Source organism: Silene latifolia, chromosome Y, assembly GCF_048544455.1.
Source record: "Silene latifolia isolate original U9 population chromosome Y, ASM4854445v1, whole genome shotgun sequence".
In the NCBI taxonomy this organism is placed as follows: Eukaryota; Viridiplantae; Streptophyta; class Magnoliopsida; order Caryophyllales; family Caryophyllaceae; genus Silene; species Silene latifolia.
Genome location: NC_133538.1, coordinates 137,808,154 through 137,830,611, shown reverse-complemented (window position 1 = coordinate 137,830,611; position 22,458 = coordinate 137,808,154). Strand labels below are relative to the sequence as shown.

General features: G+C 37.8%; 3 protein-coding genes across 5 annotated transcripts; 2 read left to right on the top strand and 1 right to left on the bottom strand.

Annotated features, from left to right (window-relative positions):
• Nucleotides 1–1,133: 1,133 nt before the first annotated feature.
• Nucleotides 1,134–2,913, top strand: LOC141629027 (uncharacterized). Its single transcript, XM_074442101.1, has 2 exons — nt 1,134–2,342; nt 2,500–2,913. The coding sequence occupies exons 1-2, from the start codon at nt 1,134–1,136 to the stop codon at nt 2,911–2,913; spliced, it is 1,623 nt and encodes a 540-aa protein (XP_074298202.1).
• An 8,900-nt stretch (nt 2,914–11,813) lies between these two features.
• LOC141626470 (uncharacterized) lies at nt 11,814–18,451 on the top strand. 3 transcript variants are annotated; one of them, XR_012536056.1, is made up of 6 exons: nt 11,817–12,227; nt 13,720–13,915; nt 14,326–14,991; nt 15,308–15,502; nt 15,915–16,000; nt 17,902–18,446. XR_012536056.1 is itself a non-coding variant. In XM_074440263.1 (5 exons), the coding sequence occupies exons 1-4, from the start codon at nt 11,989–11,991 to the stop codon at nt 15,497–15,499; spliced, it is 1,293 nt and encodes a 430-aa protein (XP_074296364.1). In that variant the 5' UTR covers nt 11,814–11,988; the 3' UTR covers nt 15,500–15,502; nt 17,902–18,451. The 3 variants fall into 3 exon arrangements, 2 of the variants coding, with proteins under 2 accessions (XP_074296364.1, XP_074296363.1); XM_074440263.1 differs by lacking the exon at nt 15,915–16,000 and having other exon boundaries at nt 11,814–12,227; nt 17,902–18,451; XM_074440262.1 differs by lacking the exon at nt 17,902–18,446 and having other exon boundaries at nt 15,915–16,280.
• Nucleotides 18,452–19,577: 1,126 nt separating this feature from the next.
• Nucleotides 19,578–20,138, bottom strand: LOC141629026 (uncharacterized). The gene has a single exon (XM_074442100.1). It carries the CDS (start codon nt 20,136–20,138, stop codon nt 19,578–19,580), a length of 561 nt encoding a protein of 186 aa, XP_074298201.1.
• Nucleotides 20,139–22,458: the final 2,320 nt, after the last annotated feature.

Here is a 22,458-nt window from a genome sequence, read left to right as displayed (position 1 = left end):
ATGGATCCGTTGTTGAGAGTGATAGTGAAGATGAAAGTGATGAGGATTATGATAATATGGAAATAAATGGTTAGAAAAAAAAGATATAATATGTGATTTATTTGTTATCGTAATGTAATCGTAGTATAATGTATGAACAAACCAATGCATATAAAGCGGAAAAATGTTATTATTTTACCTTGTGTTTTAGAGTATAATTTTTTTTATCAATGTTCTCTCTTGGCAAGTAATAATAATAATAATAATAATAATAATAATAATAATAATAATAATAATAATAATAATAATAATAATAATAATAATAATAATAATAATAATAATAATAATAATAATAATAATAAGAATAAGAATAATAAGAACAATAATAACAACAATAACAACAACAATAACAACAACAACAATAACAACAACAATAACAACAACAACAACAACAATAATAATAATAATAATAATAATAATAATAATAATAATAATAATAATAATAATAATAATAATAATAATAATAAACGCGCTCTCTCTCTTTCTAGTCTAGTTAGAGAAAGCTTTTCTCTCAATCTTGACGAACAAGTTTTCGCCATTGTTGACCTATGGCTCGAGGGAGAGGTCGCCCACCGAAAAATCGAGCACCATTGTTGAGCTCTACTAATTACGATTCTCTAGATACGACTTTCTTGCCTTCTCGTGAAGAATTGACGGAGAATTCTCAAACCCAGATGTCCCCTGCTCGAGCGTCCACCATTAATGACCTAATTGTGGAAGCATTGGACAAATCTGCTTCTAAATCCTTTTCTAGGACAATTGTTAATCCTCCTCAATCTTCAACGATAGGTAATTCTCTTGTAACTCAAGATGATAGCACTTCTGTTCTCTTCGCCATTAACAGAGATGCTTCTGTTCCACCTCGCATTTCTGTATTGAATTTTGATGGTGATGCATCTATTGTGAATGCTAGTTCTTTGAATGTTCCTACTACGGTGAATGCAACAAAAGTACCCGATAAAAATTGGTCTAGTGTTGTTAATGAGTCAAAGAAATTGGGTATGAGTCTTCATTGTACTTCTGATCTTGAAGCTCCTATTGTTGTTGACATGGATGAAATTCAGTCTGAATTGAATTCCTAGGAATGTACTCTTATGGGTAATGTTCTAGGGGCTAAACCATCTCTTAAGTCAATGCAAGATTTTGTTACTAAGCATTGGAATCATGTCTCCTTACCCATTGTTCAATATTTTAAGAAGGGTTGGTTTAGTTTTCGTTTTGCTTCCATGGGAGATATGCATACTATTCTTAGGGATGGTCCTTGGACTTTGGGTCAAAACTCTCTCATCCTTAAGCAATGGTATCCTACTTTTTCTCAAGAAATGGAGAGAGTTTCATGTGTTCCCATTTGGGTCCTTTTCCCTGATCTTGACCCATTTCTCTGGACTGAAACCATTCTTAGTAAGATGGCAAGTAAGATTGGTAAGCCGTTGTTTGATGATTATCCTACTACCATGAAGACTAGATTGTCTTTTGCCCGAGTTCTGGTTGAAGTTGACATAGCTGCTGAGCTTCCAAAGATTGTGGTTATCAAAACTCCTTTTCAGGATTATTCTGTTCAAAGGATTCATTATGAATGGTTACCTTATCATTGCAAAAGCTGTGGTAAGTTAGGGCATGAGGAGAGGACTTGTAAGTTTAACAGGAATGTTTCTAAACCTCCCAATGCTATGAAATCTAAGGTTGTGGCTCCTCATAAGAAGCACAAGAAAGTTTTTCGACCTGTCTCTCAACCTGCTACTCAAAGGCAGCAACCTGCTAAGGATGGCACTGACTCAGGATGCAAAGGGAGAGGTGGTATCTCAGCAGGGAGTAAGGGTGGATCTACTGAAACTCATAAGGATTCAGGCTCAGAATGCTGCCATCTAGGCCTATGTCCAAGTGAGTCTCAGTTGAGCTGCTCCATACCCCCTTCTGTAAGGCACTCTGGACCCCTTATGCTAGGTCAGTTTCCACCTTTCCAAGGTACTGTCTTATCTGTGAAGCAGGGCTCCCTGAATTCTTTCTCAGGAGGCCAGGGGTTAGGTGGTACCTCAGGCTATGCTGCTAACTTGCCTACTCTTCCTTTTTGGGGAGGGGGCTCAGGATGCCCTTTGCTAGGTCCTACTCGTCTCTTAAGGAGAGGGGGCAAGCTGGCTGTTAGTTCTGTAATGCACTCAGGATCCTCTGGCTCTAGACAGAAGTCTCAATGTTTGGCTATTCAACAGACCATCACCTATACCTTCCTCTCTAATAGGTTTGAAGTGTTGAGTTTTGCAGAGGTTTATTTGGCAAAAGGTAGTAATGCCATTGCTATAGAGGAGGTTTCTGTTCCACCTGATAAATGAAGATAGCCACTTGAAACATCAGAGGGTTCAATGAGCCCTTAAAGCAAGCTGAGGTCAGAAACTTTATAAGGACTAACCATATTGACCTGCTTGGTATTTTGGAAACTAGGGTTAAAATAAAAAATCTCTTCAGTATTTCAATAACTATGAGATTCTTACTAACTGTAAATCTCATTACAATGGGAGAATTTGGTGCATTTGGGATCCTGTTACTATTCATGTAGAAGAGTTACATCAAGATGCTCAACACATCTTCTGTAAAGTCAAGCACTTTGCTACAGGGAATGTGGTATGGGTGTCTGTTGTTTATGGATTTAATACTGGTGATGCTAGGTCTGATCTTTGGTCTCACTTGAGACGGACCTCTCTCCATCAGAAGCCACTCCTTACTCTTGGGGATTTCAATGTTGTAAGGGATATCAATGAACGGATTGGTCCTAATCCCCCTGATTTAGAGGACATCATGGCTTTTAATGAATGTATTGTTGATGCTGGGTTGGAGGATATTAATGGTACTGGTTGCTTATATACCTGGACTAATAAGTAGGAGTCTGGGACTAGGACTTGGTCAAAATTAGATAGGGCTATGGGTAATCAGTTTTGGATTCATCAATTTCCTAATACTGCTTATCCTCCTGCTGGGGTCTCTGACCACTCTCCAGTCATTATGACTGTCTTTCCTAGTCTTCCTATTAAAAAAAGGTTCCATTTTCTCAACTGTTGGGTTGCTGAACCTTCTTACAAGGAGCTTATCAGTTGTAGGTGGAAAGAAGTTCATTATGGTACTCCAATGCATATCATTTTCAGTAAGCTCAAGGCCATCAAGCAGGATTTAGCTGGCCTTCATAAAAACTCTTATTCTAATATTGGTGATAGGGTTGCTACTGCTAGAGCTCAGCTGTCTCAATGTCAATAAGCTCTTCAAAATTCCCCTTTTTCTGCTGCCCTTCTTGCTGAGAAAAAACAACTTCTGGACAATTTTAGTAAGTTGAAGAAAGCTGAACTCAATATCCTTAGTCAGAGAGCTAAGGAGCATACTATTAAACATGATGATTGCTGCTCTGAATTCTTTTTTGCCAAAATTGCTGAGAGAAGGGCTTAACAAATTGTTGGTGAAATTGTTGATATGCATGGGCCCACTCAACATGGCTTGGACAATGTTGCTAATGCCTTTGTGGAATATTACACTGATCTTCTTGGGACTGCAACTCCTGTAGAGCCCCTGGACAGTTCCTTTATTGCTCAAGGAACCACCTTGTCCTCTGATGATTGGATACCTTTGACTGCTCCAGTCAGTAACTCTGAAATTAAGACTGCTTTGTTTAGTATAGGGTCTAACAAAAGCCCTGGACCTGATGGTTTTTCTTCAGGATTTTTTAAGCATTCTTGGGATGTTATTGAATAGGATTTTTGCCATGCTATTCAGTTATTCTTCTCTACTGGAAAACTGGTAAAGCAAGCCAATACCACTCTCATTTCTCTTCTGCCTAAGAAAAATGTTCCTAAGTATGTTCAAGATTTCAGGCCTATCTCTTGCTGCTCCACTATTTACAAGGTCACCAGTAAGATCATTGCTACCCGCATGCAACATCTCCTTCCTAAGCTTATTGGAGGAGAACAAGGTGCTTTTGTCAAAGGTAAAAACATTTTTGAAAATGTGATGCTGTCTCAGGGCCTTGTTAAGGGTTACAATAGGAAGTACCTCACTCCTAGATGTTTAATGAAGGTAGATATAAGGAAGGCTTTTGACACTTTGCAATGGTCTTTCATTGAGAATATGTTGGTAGCTTTTAACTTCCCTGCTGCCTTTGTTAAGCTCATAATGGCTTGCATCTCTGGGTCTTGGTTCTCTTTGAAAGTCAATGGCTCCAGTCATGGATTTTTCAAGGGGAAAAGTGGTGTTCGTCAGGGAGATCCTTTCTCCCCTTACATTTTTGTGTTGAGCATGGAGGTTTTGTCCAGATATCTTCGTGAAATTTGCAAATTACCTCAGGTCTCTATGCATCCTAAATGTGTGGGAATCAAGCTTACTCATCTGATATTTGTTGATGACTTAATGATTTTCACCAGAGGTGACTTGCCATCTGTTAAAGCTGTTGTGCAGACCCTGGAACATTTTGGTAGGCTTTCTGGTTTAAGAGCTAACCCTGAGAAAACTTCCATTTTCTTTGGAGGAGTCCAGGAGCAAGTCAAACAGGCTATCCTTGCATTCACACATTTTCAGCATGAGGACTTTCCTATCAGATACCTGGGTGTTCCTTTGAATGCAGCCAGATTATGCCTTACCAATTTTGGTATGCTTATTACTAAATTGCAGAATGCTATTCATCACCGGTCCACTAAGTTTCTCAGCTATGCTGGTGAACTTCAACTGATCCAATCTGTTCTGTTTGGTCTTCAAAATTACTGGTGTGCTAGTATCCTCTTGCCTCTGGGTGTGCTTAAAATTATCAACAAATTGAGTAAAGACTTCTTTTGGCAAGTTCAGGAAGGTCATCGAAGGATGACTTTTAAAAGCTGGAAAGCAGTTTGTGCTCCCTGGAAAGAAGGGGGTTTTGGGTTAAAGGAGTTGCTCTCATAGAACAAAGCAATGCTATTAAAGTGGGTTTGGAAGCTTGGCAGCACTGATGATAGCTATTGGGTCAAATGGATTCAGAGTTACCCCTTTAAAGGGACTGATGTGTAGCACACTCCCATTAAAGATAGTTTCCCTGACAGTTTGAAGGGAATTTTGAAGGTTAGAGATGCTTGTATTCAGCTTGCAGGTGGCATTCAGCAGGCTCAATTGCTCGTTCAGACATGTGTTCACCAGGGTAGATTTATTCTCTCTAAAGGCTATGAATTGTTCAGGACAAAGCATCCTGCTGTCCCATGGACTGAACCTATTAGTAGGCTTGTCATTGTCCCTGCTCATCGCATTACCATTTCACTTGCTCTGGAATCTCATCTGCCAACTGTTGATAATGTTATTGGCAAGGGTTTGATCATGCCTAACAGATGTAGCCTCTGCAGAGCTGCTGCTGAAAGTCATGGGCATTTGTTTTTCAATTGTGATTATGCCAAGGCAGTATGGCAAGCTTTGCTCACTTGGATTGGCATTAGCAGAAGGGGGATGACCCTAAAGCAGAAGATTGGCTGGATTAAGAGCAGGAAGCACCGTAAACATTGGTCTTCTAACTGGTTCATTTGTACTCTGGCTGCTACAGTTCATTTCTTATGGCATGAACAGAATCAAAGAATCTTCACTAGCCAGGAAAGGAGTCATGAGATCTTAGTTCAGCAAATTAAATACATTGTGGGAGTTCGTTTATTAGCTTTTAGTAAGGATAGTATTTACAATACCTTAGTTGAGCATCTAAATAGGTAGTGTGATTTTTGCTTGGCACTTTGATGCCAAGCTAGTGGATAGTTTTGTAAGGCTACTCCATCTTTTTTCCTATTATTGGATGAATAAAAATGGAGGTAACTTCTTGCAAAAATAAAATAAAATAAAAAAAAAATAATAATAATAATAATAATAATAATAATAATAAAAAAAAAAAAAAATAATAATAATAATAATAATAATAATAATAATAATAATAATAATAATAAAGTTAAGTTCGGCTCCTATAAGTTTAGTTCGATTCGATTCGATTTTATAAGTTCGATTACTGTTCGAGATCCTATAAGTTCGATTCGATTCGAGATCCTATAAGTTCGATCGATTCGAGATCTTATAAGTTCGATTCGAATCCTATAAGTTCGATTCGATTCGATTCAAATCTTATAAGTTCGATTCGATTCGATTCAAATCCTATAAGTTCGATTCGATCGTTCGTTTCAGTCCAAAAGAACAAGACCTTAATGACCATTATTGAATTTCATTTGTATTATAATGACAAATGATTCTAAAGTATGATACATATGGAGTACTTGCCTATATGTTTACTTTAATTACTTTAAAGGGTTAATGTTTAGGTCTTTACCTCAAGATCTTCATCCATTCATTTCCTTCATCCATTCATTTCCTATTTGCTTCTAAACTTTTTGTCAGTATAAAGTGGGGTTGAGATAATGGTTTGATGTGAGTTTTACATGACGTTGGACCTTCCTTGAGTGTTTACGGTGGTTATTTAATAATTTGATGTTTAACGTGGTTTAAAAGAAAGAATACTATAGGTGACTAAAGGAGGCTTTTTTTTCTAATTATACTATTAGCATTAGAATTAGGAGATAACTAATTATTTACAATTTTTCTATTATAATTAGGAATATAATTTTCCTATTAGAAATGAAAATTAATTAATTATTTTACAATTTTTCTATCAGAAATAGAAAATAAATTAACAATTTATTAAGGCTTTTTTTTTTAAATTATACTATTAGAATTAGGAGATAATAATCATTTAAATTCTTTCTATTATAATTAGGAATATGATTTTCCTATTAGAAATAAGAATTAATTAATTATTTTACAATTTTATTATTAGGAACAGGAAATAAATTAATTATCTGCAATTTATTAATATTAAAAAAATATTCATTAGTATTTGTTCACTTTTTATTAAATTAGAAGGAAAAAAAACCTTTGATATATTTATAATATCCAATTTTATAACAACTTCCGATTAAAAAAATGAGGTATTACGAGGCTAAAAGGCCCTAGGCCGAACTGGGTTGTGACAAATGTGCATGATTAATACGTACTACATGGAATTTACTCATGTAAAGAGTAAAATGAACGTTGAAATATGCCCCTACGTCTTTTGTTATTGCTAATATCATATTTAATTATACATATTACGAAGTTTATTTTTCAAATGTCATATGTATTTCTCCTACTAATTTTAAAGTTACTTCCCTCACAATACACTTCAACTTCAATTGATAATTTATTATTATATTATTTACATTCATTTGTCATTATATAAAAGTATATTAATCAAAATTTAAATAACATATTCACAAATTATTGATAAGTACAAAGTTTGATATCTATTTTTCAAGGAGTATTAAAAGATAAAGAAAGTTGCTGCTAATTTGCGAATCGAAATATAATATTATGACAAATTAGTAAATGTTTTGAAAAACTTTATTGTGCGATTGTTTTACAATTTAAAGTAAAAATGGTACCACGAGTAATAAAATAGATTTGAATGAGGCTTGAAGGTAAATTAGATACACTTATTATAGACATATGTATAAGGTTAAGATTCAATTCAAGCAACGATCAACATTAAAAAAAAGTCATGAAAACCAAATAAAAGGGTAAGAGTAGTCTTTCCCTAACATAGTGAAGACCGTCTCTCTCAAGCTTTTCTTCTGATAAATTTACATGCATAAAAAACGGTATTACTCAATTATATGGAGCAAACTAATTATTGTTAATGCTATATATTTTTTCTTTTGTGTGTAAATTGAGCACATCATCACTATAATTTAGAGAGAGATACGAATTGGGGAAGGGTAAGACATATTCGTCATGCATAATACGATGCTTTAACTACCTTTAGGCAAAAATATAAAAATAAATAAAAAAGTTTAAATCTAAAAGGGGGTCACATACTTGCCAAATCTTCTATAATTCTCTACCGCATTAATATTCTCATGAAGTTTATGACATTTATTTCATATTAATAAAAAAAAAATTATACTGCTTCGTACAATTTGTGATTTATAACTTTTAGCTAACTTATTTGAACTTGCTTAAATTTATATATTTTAAGTGAAGAATATTAATTATAAATATGATAAAGATAAAGTTTGATCTTTAATTTTCTCAGAGATAAAAAAAACTCAATTTTTATTTTCATAAACAGGAAATTACACCACAATCTACTATTTCAATATGTCGATGATCAACACTCAAAATAGCACATTTGTTATTTAAATAGTGTAAAAACTCTCAAAATGCTAAAAAAAATGTTCAATCTGTCGTTATCAAACAAAACCTAAGTTTCTACATTTTTTTGTCATGTTCAACTTAATCTTTTTGGGATGTAAAAATGATGAAGTTCAGAAAGTAACGGTTAGTTTTCTGTTAGTTAGATGGACTTTTCAAGAGAGAGATGAAAGCTTTGCATTTTAGACCGTTTAATGTGTGAACCGAAGGGATTAAGTAGTGGGCTAAAGGTTGTTTCGAGTGGGAATGAGGTTGATTGCGATGAGTTGGTTGACTAAAGTTTTTCCTTACTAGATCTAGAAAGGGGATAATAATTATGAGATAATAAATTTTGAAGAAAAAAAGTGACAATAAAAATGAGATGGGGGTACTAAGATTTATATATGCAAAATGAAATAAATAGCAAAGTTCGTATATATATATATAATATTCAAACTTATTCAGTTTACAAACATAGTACCCAAACACTTTATTTGAGTATTTGGAATGGAGGTAGGGGAGGGGATGAGAAAAAGACTAGGAAGGGAATGAGAGAGAGATAAGAGGGAAGATTGCTTCTTAAACTTTTGATCTTTGTTGAAGGAGAAATAAATTGTCTTCGATAAGGGAGGCGAGGATCCATATATATCATCTGGAGTAAATTGGTGTTTCATGGAGGTGAATGTAATTTATGACTTCTTAAATGTAAAACGTAGCAGAAAGGTAATGATAGTGGTAGTAGATTGTTGGTTGTTTCAAATAGTAAGAACTAATCACAGTGGCTGATGTTTTATTTTGTGGGTAAATTAGTGGGGTGGGGGGAGAGTGCATTTGTGGAAGGGTGATGAGTTTAACGAGGATAGTGATAATAAATAAGGTTATTTATCAGCAAAGTATTGCTTGCATTAAAACATATAGGTAACATGAATAATAACAAGAAACCTCAAAATATCATATTGATAAACTTAATCTTGACCCCATCAATCCAAATTAAATTCAAATCATAATTCTAACGACATTGTCGAAAGTAAGGGTTAGTTTTCATTGGATTGTGGATTTTTCTAAAAGTAGGGGTTTAGTTTTTCACTTGGTTGGATAAATTTGAGAGAAGTTTCGAAGATAAGGATCGATCTTTCAAGGGATGAGATTGTTTTAGATCATGTGTGTGAATAAGAAAGAAAAATAGGGGTCTGCGTGAAGGATTTTGTTTCAAATGAGAAGATGGGGGGCAAGACTATTGTTATAGGGGGTGTCATAAGTAGCCCCAACCATGTAATATTGCGTTGGAATTTGGTTCACATTCAAAGATACGTCTATAGTTTCACCGGGAGATATAACATTTAACTACCTGTAAATATTTTTACGTAACTAGCATTTGACCCAATAATGATTATTGTTTTCCTTGACCAATTGAAAAACAAACAGGTATTAATGAACAAAATTTAAAAACTCTCAGTCTCAAGTATCATATATATAAACTCCATATTGGTTTTATTTTCTTAAAAAAAACAACATTGTCGAGAGTAAGGGATAGTTTACATTGGATGGTGAATTTTTCTAGAAGTAGGGGTTTAGTTTTTCACTTGGTTGGATAAATTTGAGATAAGTTTCGGAGACAAGGATCGATCTTTTCAGGGGATTAGATTGTTTTAGATCATATGTGTAAATAGGGAAGAAAAATAGGGGTTTGCGTGAATGATTTTGTTTCAAATGAGAAGATGGGGGCCAAGACTATTGCTATAGACAAGGGGGGGTGGGGTGGGGGGGGGGAAGGGTAGGGTTCATTGAGTTGATTATGCAGAGTATATATTATTGTTTTCCTTGACCAATGAAAAATAAACAGGTATTAATGAACAAATTCTAAAAACTATCAGTCCAAGTATCATATGTATAAACTTCATATTGGTTTTATTTTCCTAAAAAAAAGTATTTTATTAATCAAACACTCTTTTATTCTTATGTCAAAATTATGTTAACGGGAATTATTTGTTGGTCATGCGGCATACATAAAATCTTAGACATGAACGATGTACTATATGTCTATATTCCATTTTATTGTGAAATTTATCACATATTATTTTAATATCCGTGCAACGCACCGGCAAGAAAATTAGTATTTACTAATACCATATTTTTTAGCCGAAACTTCTTATCATAAAAAGTCAATAAATTTTTATCATTAAGTTTTTTAAAAAAAGAATTTACTTATCCTAAAAAGATCGGAGATAAATTTGTGCAAAATGTGAATATTAAATGATATAAATATTTAAATATAAAAGATTATGTCCATTTATAACTTATCATGTTCACACCTATAGTATATCTTAAAAATAGCAAACACTATTTTAGGAAATATCTTTTAGGCGGGAAAAGTGGGAGTTTTGTCTATTCATTTAGTAAATATGAGATTGAATGACAAATTTGAGTGTGCCCAATTTGACCCGATTTTAATACACCCTAAGGGGTTGTTTGGTTAACATTTTAAAAACACATGAATTGGAAAATCCATGATTTGCAAAAACATAGGTTGTTTGGTTGTCATATTTTCTGGAAACTGGAGGAATTAGAAGTTCCCATGAACTTTCAATACCTACATGAGGTAGAAATTGGCTTACTTACTCCCCCCTTGGTCATTGGAAGTTCCCATGGAATTTAATTCTTACATGACCAACCAAACACCTTTGTCAAATTCACCCGAATTGGATGTAGGAACTTAATTCCAATGAAATTGAAATTCCTAGGAAAATTAACACTTACCTTTAAATACTTTACCAATAAAGCGGAGCATACATAGACATACAATTATCGAGGTGTTATGCCCTGTTTTTTTTTCACCTGAAAGAAAACTGGAATTGAAGTAAGAATTAATTAAACTTGGCAAAAGCAACCCAGCCCGATTAACCCGACCCGTAAAGGCTGATCCGAGACACGAAATTGAATCGAACTGTATCACCCGAAATTGACCCAAAACCCGAATTGACCCGACTCAACCCAAATATGACCTGAGCTTTTTTGACCCATAAGTGACCTAATACGAAAATGATCCGATCCGAAACCACCTAACCCGAAAATGAACCTACAAAATATAACTCTAATTGAACCTAAGAAACTTGAAATGATTTTTTCTCTCTTATTCATTGACCCGATAATGACCCGACCCGAAATAACCTGACTCGCTTGACCTGAAGAGGACCCGACAAACAAAAACGAAACATACCAAAACCCAAAATGACCTGACCAAACCCGAAATCATCGAGAGACCCGACCCGACCTGACCTGAACCCGACCCGATTGACCCATAAACCAGGTCTAGAGTTAATGTATGAAGAGATGAACTGAATGAAACTGAACTTAATAGAGCTGAACTGAACTAAAATGAGTTGAAATTAAGTCAGAAAGTACATGACCTTAATGAATTGATTAAGGTTGACGATCCATTGAAATAGATTCGATCACAGCTCTCATAATTCGGTTCGATCAGAACTCAACTTGAATTGGATTAAGCCATTCTCGAATTTGAGTTGGAGCCATACCTGACCAAATCCCTAGCCGATTTCATGCTTAGCAAAGTACGTCGAAAATTCGTTTAAATTCGTCAAAGATTTTAACAACTCATCAAGAGTTCAAGACATCCCACAAACAGTCAAACACCATCGCCCCAAGACCTCTTTTGTTCATAACAACAATTCCCTCTCTCAATGCAATTCCCAATCCCAATCCAAATCAATTGAGTCTAATGTAAACAAATCTTAGTACTTCATGCTCACACAAGTTTGCTTAATTGATCCTGAATTCATCAAATTAGGGTTTTTACAAGTAATTGGATCAGGGAAATTAAAAATGAAAGAGGGGAATTTGAAAAAAGTGTGGGAAATTAAAGTGTTGAAAAGAAAGGGTAGACAAGATGAAGCACGGAAAATGATGGAGCGCATAGCAAAACAAGTCGAACCCATAATGCGCAATCATAATTGGCGCGTCAAAGTCCTCTCTGAAATGTTGTATGTTTAATGTTCCTCCTTTTTCGTCTTTGCCTTATTCTATTACTCGTTCGCCCCTGCGATGTTGATGTTATGGAATTTGAATGTATAGTTCTAACGTTTGGAATTTACTCTCTTTCTGTTGATAATGTACTTTGTCCGTCTAAATTATTTGTTTGCTTTTCATTGAAATAATTCTCACCAATAATAAAAAAAAAAGTAAATAAATGATTGGGAATTTGTAAGTAAGGTGTTGTAGTATGATTCTTTATTTACGCGCCATATTAAGTCTCGAGATGTCGAGATTGAGCAATTATATGCAAGAATAGTTTGCCTAAACCTCAAATATGGGCATTGCTTGGATTCATTTGGCAAAAGAAAGCTCTTTTTATTTTAAGGATTTCATCAACTCAGGAATGTTTGGATTAGCCTCCTTGTGATTTTCTATAGAAAAGTTTGGAGTCTATCTTCTATACTTAATTTCATTCTGTTTATCAAGAAGGAATGCCTTGTTGTTGGCATTTTGCGACTTTGCCAACGTCCAAGTGTACAACTACGTATTTATTTTGGTGTTGTTGTCACTGTCTCATAGCGCTTATTCCCTCCTCCTATAAGAAATTGATGCCGTGGGTAAATGTATGTCTTATAAGCTAGTTTTCCATGCACTAAACATATAGTGGAAATGTGTGACTGAGTGAGGGATGCAGTAAAAAAAAAACAGTATGCTACAAAGATGAGAGGTTGAAGAGATGAAAGGTATACCTAATTAAAGACTTCTCATGGGCACTAGTTTTAAGGGGCGTTTATTCCATAGTAATTACGACTTGCAGTCATCACTCATCAGGTATCCTCCTTAGGTACTGTACAAATCTTCTAAGCATCATTTAGGAAAGAGATAAAGAGATTACTGTCAAAATTGTATCTCCAGTAATGGAAGAACTTCCTATAACGGAGATGCCATCAGTTTCTTCATTGACATTGTTTCTGCCCAATTGACCTTCTTGTAGCGTAACTGTCACTTGATGCTTAATTACTCACAAATGATGTGTATAATATGTACGTCTTTTTCTGTTGTGTTTTGCTCTCGGTGTTGGACTGCATGCAGTAATGCACTAATACTTCAGCTGGTGTGTACTTGGGATTAATACTTGAGCTATTAAAGTTAAAGAAATTGGGTGGAGTAAAAGAGTCGTGATTGGCAAAACGCTTACAAGGCTACGTGGGTATTCGTGTTTCTTCTCTTAAAATGGGTGTTATAAATAATTAAATATTCCCTCCATCCCGTTTAATCGTTTATGTTGTTTTATGTAACTTTGGTGGTCAAAGGCTATATCAACTTTGATTTGCTATTTTAAGATATTGACCACAAAAGTCAAATGGGGACAATATAAGAGGGATAGTGAGAGCTTTTTTTTTTGTCCTGGCGCTTCTTCATGTTGTGGTTTTTGTTTGCCTATGTTTTTTTTTTTGAGAAAATAGCATTGGATAACACTTGCTCTTTGATTAATTGCAGTCCTAAGCGGAAACAACTTTTGGGATTGAATGTTGGTGCTGGGATTGAGGTGAAGTTGCGGCTTCGGAAGCCTAATAATGACATGGAATTCTTACCATTTGATAGAGTTTTAGATACAATGTTACATGAGCTATGTCATAATGTTCATGGTCCACATAATGCCAGTTTTTATAAACTGTGGGATCAACTTAGAAAGGTCTGTATTAACTTAAAATGTAGGAGTAGATTATTACGAAGCTTTAATGCACCTTATAAATGTTACTTTGCAGATATAATGTTTGGATTCCCTGCCATGTTTTCTTTTCTGGTTCATGGAATATCTCAATCCTACATGGCTATAACTCGACAGTTTTTTTACTTTTTTTTATTACTGGAAGTCTGCAAAGTTCTCGCTTGTGGAGTTTCTGTCATGTCTTCACCGTATGATGGATTTTAGTTTGAAGTTCGTTAGTAGTTTTGTGACTCAATCTTTTATGTCTGATCTACTGTTGATTGGAGTTATATGTTGTCATTTCTTATTTAGCTTGAGCTGAAAAATGAATCCACATTTAACATAAAGCCGGTTTATTTATTTTGCTTGCCTCTTATTTTTGCTGTCAATTGCAGGAATTCGAGGAGTTGATGACCAAGGGTATAACTGGAACAGGGGAAGGATTTAATCTACCTGGAAAACGATTAGGTGGTTCCTCTCGTCAGCCATCTCTTTCTTCCCTACGCAAGACATCACTTGCTGCAGCACAAAAACGGCAGAAGCTTAATTCTCTTTTGCCAGCTGGACCTTTGCGCCTTGGTGGTGATAAGACCATAATGACCTTATTAAGTCCTGCCCAAGCTGCTGCCATGGCAGCTGAAAGGAGACTGCAAGATGAAATCTGGTGTGCATCATCTTTCGCTGGAGCTGATACTGAAGATGAGGGAAATTCTGATGTCTTTGAAACAGTATCATTTGTTGGACCTAGTATACCTAGTTCAAGTTCCTCTAGTGGGACATCTCGGAAAATGATTAGTACTAGTTATGGTGACAACCTCATAGATTTAACAAGTAATGTAAATTCCACCTCTGCCATTATTCATGATACAAGGCTGGGAAAAAGATGCCGTGACTCCTGTCCAAGTTCTTCGTATTCACTCAGCAATGGTCTGCCCAATCCTGACATCGTCAGCCCATCCAAAAATTTATCTACCTCTAGGTTAACGAATAATCATACTGCATCAAACAAGAGCGGCGAATCTGACTTGTGGACTTGTGAAACATGCACACTATTGAATCCTGTGAGTGATATTTATAATTGCTTATGCTCTTCTATTATTGTCATACTCCGTCTGTGTTACTCCCACTTAGGTAAGGTGTCAGATGCGAGTGTTTGTCGGAGTCTCTAATATGACTATTTTGTAAAAAATCTTTGCCTTTGTCCTAAAAAGAAGCGTCATTTTCTAGTAGTTTGGTGCTCTGTTTTCAAAATTTATCATATTGAGTTGCAGAAAATCTCTTATAAGGTGTTTAATACCAGATATTGTGAAACCGCGATGTTATTTACTCAGATACCCTTCTGAAAGAACTTTTTAGTTAAAGACAAATTTATTGCAGGCATTAGCTCCAGTCTGTGAAGCATGTGAAACCGTGAAGCCAAAGGATGTGTCAGTGAAGTATAAACTATGGATATGTAAAATATGTACGTTAGAAAATAGCACAAGCCTGGAGAAGTGTTCAGCATGCGATCAATGGAGATATACACGAGGTCCTCCAATTGCATCTTTGGCTCCAAATCTGGGCACATGACAGGTAAGTTTCTCAGTTGTGTTAAGTGGTTTCATTTATCGAGAATTGTTAACATCATTTTAGAAGATTAAGGGTATGTTTGGATTGGGGAATTTGGAGGGAAAAGAAGGAAAGGAAAATGGAAGGATATGATTTTGTTTATTTGATAACAAAGTCGAAGTGGAAGGATTTGTAGGAGAAGGAAATTAAATCCTTCCTAATCCTGCCTTTGAGCTAAATTAGAATTTTTCCAACAAAAAAAGAATTTGGAGGAAAAATGGAAAATGCACCCCCTGCGTTTTCCCTTCCCTCCTTCCTCCCATTTTTGTATCCAGACACATCCTTAAGTCCCTAAACATCTAACACAACATCAATAGACGTTGATCGACATGGAAATTTTTAATCCGAGCTGTTGATATTTTGTTAAACATCACAGGGAATGTTAATTGGGAGAACATCCTTCTAAAGATCAAGAATAAAGAGTGATTACCAGTCCTGTTGTGCTTCCATCAATTTTGTAAGGTTCTATTTCTTCTCCGCCAAAAAGATTGTCTCGGTTTGGGGATTAAGGAGTACATATTTGAAAGAACACCTACAATAACTACATTATCCCACTATTCCTTCGAACGCCTTGGTAAAAGGAGAATAGGATAAGACATGGGATGAAATACCAAATAGAATAGATCTTTGTTTGTCAATGGTTGTGCCATCTAGTTGCGTTATCTCATTCTGAACTTCCGCCACTAACTCATGGGTAATTAATTATCTCTAAATCTCCCTCCTCTCTAAACAAAAAAGAAAACCCTAAATCACCTCTTCTGCTTCCGCCGCCTCTCCTCACCATCCACCTTCTCCCTTCTCCCCCTACCCATCGCCGGAGATGGGGTCTTTCCTTGACCCATCTCCGGTGATTAAACACCTCTCCTCGTTGTTGCGATCCCCGATGGCCTGATTCGCTCCTCCCTTTGTTACAACATCCACAACGATTGGTGGAAACCCGAGTTTCAAGGCGTTTCTCGGGTCTATCTCTGCGGGCTGGCGGGCTGACCAGTTGTTGTCACTGCTTCCTTGGGGTTCCTGCCCTCCTGACTCCTTGTCCTGTCACCGGTTACCTTGCATGCAACCAGGGGGTGATCCCCCCTTTTCCCACCCCTGGTTTGTCTTTTGTTTCTGGCTGGCTGTGAATCGGAATCTTATTGTTTTATCGAGTTCGACTTCCGGTGCTTCTCGTTGTGCCCTTGTTCTGGGTTTGACACTAGTCGCTTTGTTTTTCTGTCGGTAGGTCCGACGTCTTTGGTCCGGTCTGTTTTGTGACAGCTGTGTGTCGGCTGTTTCTTTTTGTGTTTGTGGGTCGGCTTGGACCGAGTGGTGATCCCCCCATTTCCCCCACCTTTCGGTCCTTTGTCCTTGTTTTGTTGGTCTATGAGCATAGCTCATTGGGTCTGTTTGGTACCGAAAGGTGATCCCCCCCATTTCCCCACCTTATCGGTCCCTTTTTCTCTTGTGTGTATTTTATGTCGTTAAAGGTTGGTTTTTGCATGTGAGGCGGTGGTCCTGGGAGGAGTCGTTTGGTGAAATAGGTGTTCTTTTTTGGTTTCGTGGTGCTTGCTGATCTGTCACTGCTTTCCGCGGTTGTGTTTGTTGGGTCCGTTGGAGTGAGTTTCTGTGTGCTGGTGTCCTTATTTTTCTGTTTGAGGGGTGTTGGGTAGGGTGGTTTTTGGATCTTCGATGGTGGTGTTGGTCGGGGTCGGAGGTGGTGGTCTTCTCGTCTTTTGAATGGTGTTTCCTTTAATTTTCATGCCTTGTTTTTTTCTCCTAATAACCTCCTCCTATAGGAGCCTTGGTCGTCTCTTTAGTGGTAAGTCAAGTCCCTTTTACGGTGTTGGTGGTGAGGTGCTTGTGTCTCTGGGGGCTCGTGTTTCACATTGCATGTTGGATTTCTCGGTCCATCTGTCCTACGTTCAATGGATGCGATCTCTAAGGTGTAGGAGATTTTTCTCCGTCGAGGGCGGACATCGTCTTGCCTCTCATCTTTTCTTTCTACGTTCTTTTCGCAAGAACGTAAGTACACCTTGCTATTTTCAATCCGGCGTCTGTATGTATCGACGGTATTTGGAGGTCTTCTGTGTTAATGATGATGATACCGGCGTTCGTGACCAAGATGTCGTCTCTTGCCATTCTACCATCGTTTATCTTGCTTATCTTAATATCGCATCTTTTCTTTTATATAAATGTTATGTATTCTCGATGTATGGCTTTGTAGTGCTAGATTTAGTTGTTACGTGTCTGGTGCTACCTAGTCGAGTAGTTTACCCTGTATTGTTTACAATAATGTAAGTTATTCAACCTTCTGTCAAAAAAAAAAAAAGGAAACAAGTTGTTGATCATATAACCCTTGGTGCTTCACATGATGCTGCAAGCAGAAGACTCATCTTCATAATAAGGTTCAACATGGACTGGTGGTGGCCATGCTGATGGGTATTCGAGTGCAGGTGGTGACAGCGAAGGGTAATAGCTAATTCCACCAGAGTAACCATCGTTAGGACAATGCGGGAATGACGATGGTGGCAATGCCAGTGGTTGGTGATGTTGGCGGAAGCATATGTTATTGTCATAATACCCTAGTTGAGGATAATGACAATAATTATGGTTGTTGTTGCAACAATGAGCATCTGGTGAACAAAGTGGGCATGGACAAGCAGGTGGTTCCTCGAATATGTCTACTGGGACACTATCCTTGGTCATATAAGCCTTGGAAATCTCTGCATTTCTGGTAGATTTTTTCAAGCGTAGTTGCTCATTCATGGACAAGAATTACTCGTGACTTTTTGCCATTACTTTTCCATACCTTGCCCTTCTCCCAAACTCTCTCGGTTTTCTTCCTCACACAATTAATTAAATCCGTCAATTCAAATTACTCAATTATAAACATTTGTTCTCATGTCAATTAAGTATAATTCTAATTTATTATCTTTATTAACTATACTTTGTCAAATTATGGAGATTTAATCAATTTCGTTTAATAAAATTAGGGTTTGTAGAAATTAGTATTATCAAATTAAGGGATATTCCGGTAAGCAATGTTCGTGTTATGTGCAATAAATTAAAACCCATTATCATCTACTGTGATTCCTGGAGTATAGTAGACTCTAATCAACTCGTGTCTCCAATTTTCTTGATTTGGTCGTGGATTGATTTGACATTGGGCACTAATCACTTTGGCTGCATAACCACCAAAACCGAGGAAATTTCATGCAAAAAAACCTGATATGAACTGATTTGACATCAAACAATGCGAAATACTGCATAATCATATGAATTCAATTTTATAATACTGCACCCAACATTCAAATCAATTATGTCGGGTTATACTCATAGTTGAAAAAAATACAATTTTGGAATCAATCTACAAACGCAATAATAACAACGTCAATTGACACCAGTGGCTGGTCCGATAGTCTGTTGTACACAGGAGGTGGCGGTGGCGTACGACTAGTGGTTTGTTGGTAAGTGTGGATTGATTAATTTGAGAGGATTAATTAATTAGGTAACAAAATGAAAAATTGAGGTGTAGAAATGACAAGGGTATAATGGTCATTTATGTCCATGATTAAGTAAATCATGTCCATGAAAGAGCCTAACCCTTTTCAAGACCCTCATCAACATCACAAAATCTCATTGAAAACGGCACGTATCCGTCACTTTGGAGTGACGGATACCATTTTTTCTCACAAATGACCCAAATAGAGGAGAGAGGAAAGCACATGGGGTGCCCCCACCTTGTCTCCCCTATCCGTTTTGTGAGTAGCATTACCCGTCACTTGCTCCAACCCATCTTCAGCAAGACTAACTGCATCAATATATCTGGTTGTAAATTGCCTAGTATTTTTACCGTCCCTTGTTCTGCATCTAACTCGAACCTATGAACACCTGTAATAATTATAATAAAAAAAATTGGGAGTCGGTAAACATGAATTGTAGTACGAAACCGTCAATTTAAGGTGGAATTATGAGAAATCTTAGATCATTTTAGTTCAAACCACAACACTTGAGAAATACATGTTTTTTTTTTTTTGAAACCCAACAGGGTGAAATCTCATTAAATCGAATCAAGCAAACATTCAAGAGTTTCGGGTAATCTATTCGACCACACTACTTTACCCGTACCAGCTGGTAGCACATGTGCTAACTCATGAGCTAAAACATTGTTTACCCTACGCGTAAACGACCACACAACCGAATTAAAAGAAGTACAAATACGTAAAATATCGTCTATAATAAAATAAAACATGCTTCTTCCCGCCTTGCGTTTCTTGAGAGCTTCGATGACTTCGACGCAATCGCTTTCCACTTCCACCATAGTATGCCCTGCCTTCAACGCTTCCTCCACTCTATCCATTATCGCTACTGCTTCCGCAACATGAGGCTCCCACACTTCCCTTCGACTATGAGACAAGCTCCACAGAATCTTTCCCATATCATCCCGACAAATAGCTCCAGTACCCACACTTATGCCCTCCTTCACCCCAGCGTCGACATTTATCTTAACCCACCCCACCCTCGGTCCTTTCCACCCTTTGCCCTCATCTCGCTCACCACCCTTAGCCCCCATATCGTCCAGCTCCACGCCGCTCCTCCTGTCCCCTTCCACCTCTTCCATAACTCGCCCAACCCGATTAAGAATGTCCCTCACCTCAACTCTGCCCCCTTAAAAAACCACCCTATTTCGAGCTTCCCATATCGCCCAACACCCTACCATCATAAGCCCATAATCTCGCTTATCCATATCTCGCCAACATCCCTCCACCCATTCCCTAACCCCCATGATATTGGCCACCTCCTCTCTTACCAAATGTAGCTCTTCCCACACCCCCCTCGAAACCCAACAATCCCGGAACAGATGGACACTAGACTCAACACAACTCTGGCACAAAGGACAGAGAATATCGGCACAAGAGACTCGATGAGACAAATTGACCTTCGTAGCTAGTGCATCGTTGCACAATTGCCAAAAGAATAGTTTGATACGCGGCCACACAGGTACTTTCCAAAGATTGCTCCACATCCACTTACTCCTTTCCCAACTAGACGGTTCAGCAACACCAACATCGTTTCCCGTGAGGTACCTATAAGCAGATTTCACCGTGTACTCTCCATCCCTTTCCATGCTCCAATACCACGCATCCTCCCTACGCTCTCGACTAAGCCGGATGTTCCTTACTCTATCCCGTTCAAAAGGCAACAAAAGCAGCTTGAGCTCAACTCATCACAAAAATTAGCGGGGAGTTTGAACACACTCATCACATAAGTAGGGAGTGAATTGACAACAACCTTTATAAGAACCTCCCTACCCGCCCTAGACAGAATTTTCCCGCGCCACCCTTGCAATCTTGTATTGAGCTTCTTTCGAATAATATCGGTTATTGGCTTTTTGGAACGACCCACTACCGTAGGTAATCCTAGATACCTCTCCTGTTCGGTCACAATACTCACCCCCAACCTAGCTGCAATCGTTACCCGCCGTGCTTGCGACACTCCACGACTAAATGAGACCGTTGTCTTATCCAAATTGACTAGCTGTCCCGACGTGTACTCATACTGCCGAAGGATGCTATTAACCATATCCGCCTCCTCCTCACCAGCTTTAAGGAAAAATATACTATCGTCTGCAAAAAACAAGTGAGAGATAGTCGGTGCCTGAGGAGCAATCCTTAACCCGTGAAGCGAGTTTCGTACCACAGCCCGTCTCATCAAATTTGACAACACCTCCGCGCAAAGAATGAATAAATATGGGGACAACGAGTCACCTTGACGCAGCCCCCGCTCCGGCCGAAAAACATCCTTCACCTTACCATTAATAAGAACAGCCGAAGTCACCGTTGATACACACATCATAACACGATTTACCCACCTCTCCTCAAAGCCCATAACCCGCAAAACACCGGCCAAAAAATCCCATTCGACCCGGTCATAGGCCTTCGCCATATCCGATTTAAGCGCCATATGACCCTCCGCACTCCTCGAGTTCTTCATATGATGGAACAATTCAAAGGCTATGAGCACATTATCCGTAATTAATCTTCCGGGCGTGAAAGCACTTTGATTTTCCGATACTATCTCACCCAAAAATTGCTTAAGCCGATTAGCTAACACCTTCGACACCAATTTGTACACCACATTGCACAAACTAATCGGCCGAAAATCACGAATCTTATCCGGAGCTTTCTTTTTTGGTATCAAAACAATATGGGTATGATTGATCTCGCTTGGCATCGGGTCCCCCCTTCAAGATACCCAGCACTGTGCTCATCACCATCGGTCCAATAATGTGCCAATAGGTTTGATAGAAAAGTCCATTCATGTCGTCCGGACCAGGAGCTTTAAGTGGATGCATTTGATTTAGAGCCTCAGTGACCTCTTCTTCCTTATAATCCTCGCGCAGAATATCGTTCATCCTCCCACAAACACGCCCCTCCAAGCCGTGAAAAATATCACCAAACTCCCTTGTGGGTGACGCCTTAAACAATTCAGTAAAATAGTTCGTCGCGACCCTCGACACAGCCTCATCCCCATTCCTACTAACCCCGTCATCATCAACTAGCTTACTAATATGATTCTTAGCTCTCCTTTGCCCGGCCTGCCTATGGAAATAGCTCGTATTGCGGTCCCCCTCCTTAAGCCATAAAGCACGTGAGCGTTGCCGCCAGAATTGTTCTTCCTGTCGACAAAGGTCTGTCACTTCCCTTACTAACTTCCTCCGCTTCCATACATCCTCCACCGACCTTTCCCCCTCATTTAGCCTTTCAATCTGTCGTCGCTTCGTTGCAATCGCTTTGACAATTTTCCTAATACTTACCTTCGTCCAGGCCTGTAACTCCACCGCACACTCACTCAAAACCGAGACAATATCACCCCCTCCACGATCACAGCCTCTCCTAATCGCCTCCTCACACCCCTCTTCCCCCACCCACACTTGTTCG